This window comes from Echinococcus granulosus (assembly GCF_000524195.1).
Source record: "Echinococcus granulosus chromosome Unknown EG_S00058, whole genome shotgun sequence".
Lineage (NCBI taxonomy): Eukaryota > Metazoa > Platyhelminthes > Cestoda > Cyclophyllidea > Taeniidae > Echinococcus > Echinococcus granulosus.
The window spans coordinates 3573-8573 of NW_020170438.1; the positions used below are offsets into that span (position 1 = coordinate 3573).

At 39.6% G+C, this 5001-nt stretch overlaps 1 protein-coding gene across 1 annotated transcript; it reads right to left on the reverse strand. All coding sequences in view use genetic code 11, as the record gives it.

The window, feature by feature from the left end:
* Positions 1–4172: 4172 nt before the first annotated feature.
* On the reverse strand, positions 4173–4602 carry EGR_06491 (hypothetical protein; the record flags this gene model as incomplete). The annotated part of the gene is made up of 2 exons (XM_024495740.1): positions 4173–4447; positions 4488–4602. The coding sequence occupies 2 exons, from the start codon at positions 4600–4602 to the stop codon at positions 4173–4175; spliced, it is 390 nt and encodes a 129-aa protein (XP_024349804.1).
* Between the last annotated feature and the right edge of the window lie 399 nt (positions 4603–5001).

A 5001-nucleotide genomic window follows, 5' to 3' on the forward strand; every position in this document is an offset into this window, starting at 1 on the left:
TGTCAAAAAATGTAAGTAAGGTGCACTTAGCCCTTTATTACCGATGTACTACCATGTCCCTTCAAAACAAACTTTTCCTGTTGTTAGTTAAGCACTTAAATCGACGCTGAAATGTCCCAGAGCCTGGTTGGCACTTTAGTGCTCTAACTTGAAAACTTATTGTTTTGTCTACAGCCCGCGATTGTTTCATCACTGAATGTTCTCACCCAGGTTGAGCAGAGGACTTTATGTGCAAGCTCTGTTATTCCTTGTATTTGACTAGTTGTATCAGTTATTAGCCATGCCTGATAAGTTTGCACCTGTGACACCAATTTAAAGTCTCTTCGAAAGTAATTTTCCAGTGACAAAATTACATTAAGTTTATGACCTACCTAAGAAGGACTTATCAAATATCTTTATCTTGCTGAAACTAGCAGCTGCAATGACTTTATTATACTCGGTTATTAAATTTGACTCTTATCCATAAAACGAAAATTCTTTTGTTGTCATGTGCTCTATCACGCAAAACCGTTGCTCTTTCCATTTCCATTCGTGGTGAGAGAAAAGGAAGTCACTCAAAAGCTGGGCAGGGAAATAAAGTAACACGCAAGAATTTTACCCGATGTAGATGGCACTGCGGATGCTGACGAAGTCTCACACGAAACAGTTAATTCCAGAGGGGAATTCACCTCCGACAGCACTTCCTCTTGCCTACAAGGTAGAAGGAAGTTCAAAAGTTAAAAACACCGCCAAGGTGGAACTGAAATTTGGTTAATCTCTCGATTGACATGACTGAGTTTTCCTACCTCCTCGGTCTCGAGATATCATACGATAGACACTTTAGCCCAGGCAACTTGGAAAATAGCTGACATCGGATTTTATCAAGTGCCATCAATTATCTTTTGGCCAGCATGAATGTTCAGAAGCTCACACCGTTCTTGCAGCTTTAGATACCCTCTAATTATGACTGCAGCATTATAGAAAAGGTGTAAAAACATCACAACAAAACCCTAATTTTTTCTAGGACTTGCCCCATTTCAAGAAGTTACTGTCAAAATTTGTTAGAAACTTTTGGATCATTAGCTTTTAAAAATAATACTACTTTTCAGCATTCAGAAATCAACTCCAATTTTTGTACTTAACTATCACTTGCAGTTTGCAAGACGATCTGAACTGAAAGGAGAACAATTTACACTCAAGTTATCCAGAAGAAGCCTTGTTTCTTCTTATACAACCTAAACAATCCCGTGGTTCTCAGTGAGAGCTTTACTTGATTAAGCATTTTGACCTCTTTCCCACCTTCATTCTGCACCCTTGAAGGGCTTTGTTTTGAGTGCTTTATGGATAGACCTGTTTCAAACTGATTCCCTAGAGCCAAGTTTCTTTGGAAGCCAGATGCATTTTACAATCTTGTGTGAAATAACAAATATTTTGCCCCTCTTAAATTGAGTCTGTACCATCACGATAATCCAAGGTGACGATAAATCCTTCACTAGGTGAAAAAATTGTAACTTAGTTTGTGTGAGATATTCGCCACGGTCACTTAACCAATTGGACTGTTTGATGATGGAGAAATTCTTAAATGCTCATTCAGTCGGAATAGTGTCTGATTTCATTTAATTTGTGCAGTCTCATTGAATTACGCCCTTTAAGGCTGAATACAGTGAAAAGGGTAAAACTAATTAGGCTGGAAACGGGAGTCTTTTTTATTGATAGGGCATTTTAAGGGGGTGTTTATTCACATCCGCAGTATATGTTGTGAAAATGAAACCCGTAAATGAGGGCGATTTGCCGCTTTCGTGAGGCTTGCATAGAAAATGCGATGTTTTATGTATTCCAGGCGCACTTCAGTCTAGTCTACACAAAGTTAGTCAAGGTGGCAATCGTTGTGTATGATATGGCGAATGGAGATGAATGAAGATTCCTGTGAGCAACAAAAGTGTAGGAGCCGTGGGCGCTCCCATCCGCAGACGAAATCACAACACGCAGTTTGCATAGCGACGACACTCTCAAATCTTCGTTAGTGAGATATTTGTAGGGTGAAAGGTATCGATGGTAACTGTCTTACAACCGACCTTGATCATCCTGGCTATTTTCAGTTGCATTTGCATCTATTCATCTCGTCGAATGCCTGATTGTGAACCTCTTCCAGGTGCGAAATTTCTTGAATTCGCTCATTAAGCCAATATTTTTATGTCGAAGGTCTTTAGAACACATGTTGTTTAAAAGCACTGACATAAAAATACCAAGTAGTGAGCGATTTTGTCGCAAAATAGATACCATTTCATGGGCTAGCATGTCAATTACCTAACCCAGAGATTGAATGTCAATTAAAACTGAGTATGACATTCCCATTTTTAGAGCTGAAAATGATTTTCAGTAGCAACATGCGCTACCTACTTACTAAGAGCAGAACTGTCATTCATGAACAATTTTTACTCACTCAACTCCAGTGATAGCAGCAGGATGGACTGGAGGAGGTTGCAAAGTTTCCAACGCTGATATGCGTTGTTTCCACCATGGATTCTGTGCAGTCAGGTGCGAGAGTGTGCCTTCATCTGTTGAGGGAATGAGCGACGGAAAATTTGTCAAAAGATCCTCTGGCCGTGGAATGGATGAACCGTTCAAAAAGCCACCGACTTTGAGCACGTCTGAAAGATTCAGTCAGGGCTTTTGAAAAGATAAGAAAGTCAATTCCCAATTAACTGTCCGCTTGATTATGTTTGGTTAACTGTTCCCTAGTCGCTAAAAACTTGAAGATCTTGCTTCAAACCGAGCATTGGTCTTGAAAAGGCAGACCCGTTCCGTCTCCCTGTTTGTATTCTGAGATTTTATTTTGCTTTAAATAGGCCATTTTTCCTACCTTAGAATAGAAACTTATAGTAGCATTTTACTTATTCTGAGATCATCGGTTTTTTCGAATACATGCTTGTCTCTGTGGCCTCCAGAATTCATACATTTTATAAGTCCACCTTGGTGTCACGACAAGAAGGCCACACTCATGGCTTCTCGGGGTCTCTGAGTGCAAGAATAAGGCCTAAAGCTGATGTTCTCAAGTTGCGATGGGTCATCAGGATTGGAAGGATTAGGTTAATGGCAATAGAAAACAGATCTGTTCAAAAGGACAACAATTTCTACTGCTTTGACCAGCCACGGAACCCAAACGCTACGCATGAGTGCATTTTTGGGAAGAAAACTATTAAATGTTCGTTAAAACCACGTCTTCTCTTAAAAATCAAACTAATCTTATATTTTGCAAGAAGTTAATTAATAGCTGAAAACAACTCAGACTCAAACGATTTAGAACCGTCCACAATGGAGCTGCTCCGAGCACTCTACACGAAATTTATTGCTAAGAATAGGAACCAATTATACTACTGAGCAACAATGAAGTAGGGACAAAGCGATGAGGAAAAATTAATGCAAAATATCATCGCCTTTGATGTCAGCCGAAGTTGTCTTTCACTAACTCCTTTTGTTTTGGGTAATGTTCCAATAAATAACGAATGGCGCGTACAATTAACTTATTGCAGATTTTTGATCAGTCTAAGGTAGTAAAAAGGTAACAAGTCTCCATTGGTAAATGTAGTTTACAATGGAAACTAAACAGGCAACGAAGTAAACCAAATTTCTTCTCTTCTGAGCAATGGGTAGTTTTTAAGTTACCGACTAATTTTTAACGGTCGAGGCAGAAGAATGACAATGTTCAAAGGAAGAAGAAGGCTTCACAGAGCTCTAATATTTGCCTAAATGGCTACTTGACTTCACAGCTTCATCGTGCTCTCTTGATTGTGCCTTATTTTGGTCAGATAGCCCCTCAACCACGCTTTTGGCCTTCCAGTTTTTAAATATGTCAATTAAAACTATACCTTTCGGTTCTCCTAATTTTTAGTCTAACTCTACAGTACACTGGAAACAGTCCAGTATGAATACTCGTATTTTGACTAGTCTATTATAAACTTGAATTACACAGGGTAGAAGGCATAAGGTTGAGGCTCATCAAGTGTTAAAGCAAGTCGAAAATGCGCCGCTACTGCTACTGGATCTACATCAGTTAAGATGTAGCAGTGAATAATTAGAACAAACGATCCAGATTGTTACATATAAATACATTCAATAAAAAAGGCTAAAGGCTTAGAAAAAAAAACTTGAAATCGAGTGTTATAAAGGGGGTAATCAGTTGGTGTGGAGTTTTAATTTAATTTTAAAATACAATGTGTCCTCATGTACACTTTATCTTTTGGGAGCCAGTTTTGAAATGTCACGAGGTCAGTTCCATTTAGTTTAAGAATAGGCTGCATAACTACTGACTCACTCAAACGTGATTCGTTCAGATACTGGCTGTTCTTCTCCAGCACCTTTCGGCAATCAAAGGATTGCGATGGAAGTGGGTTTCCCCCAGTGGGTCGAAAACTCGTTGATGGTGTGATACCATTTTGATCGTTTCTGTGTGGTTTCTCACCCACCCCTAGGAGCCGAAGTTAAAAAAAAAAAGTTTGACCACTTACATGAAAGTCGAAACCACTCAAGAACGGATTCCGGTGGAAGGCTCAACAATTGCAACAGCCTCAGACCCCTTCCAGAGTCGAGGTTTGGAGGAAGACCCAATTCAAAGCGGGGCATTTTTGGGGAAAAAAGGCTCTCGCCACTGGATGGAATATTAATGCGTTCTTGTAGGTAGAGCGGCGTTGCCGTTCGCTTTGATGGCCGCCCGGGTCGAGCACTGTAGAAATGTACCAAAAAACAGGAAAATATGCCAACCATGCGGTTGAACTTCTCATCTTAAATTGTCCACAATTTCACTACGAAAAACTGAAGGTCTTCGGTTTCATTTACCACGCAAATTCCCGTAGATATTATAAGACGAAAATATTTAAAGCTAAGACTTCTGCAATATTATTTTGCTAACGCTTAGTTGATTTGACTTGTCTGGACCGCGTTGCAGCATCCGACAATCTCCACTGGTTGAATTTAATTGTCAATTTTTGTGAGGTTCTAGCAGCAAGCCTGTTAGTCATCAAC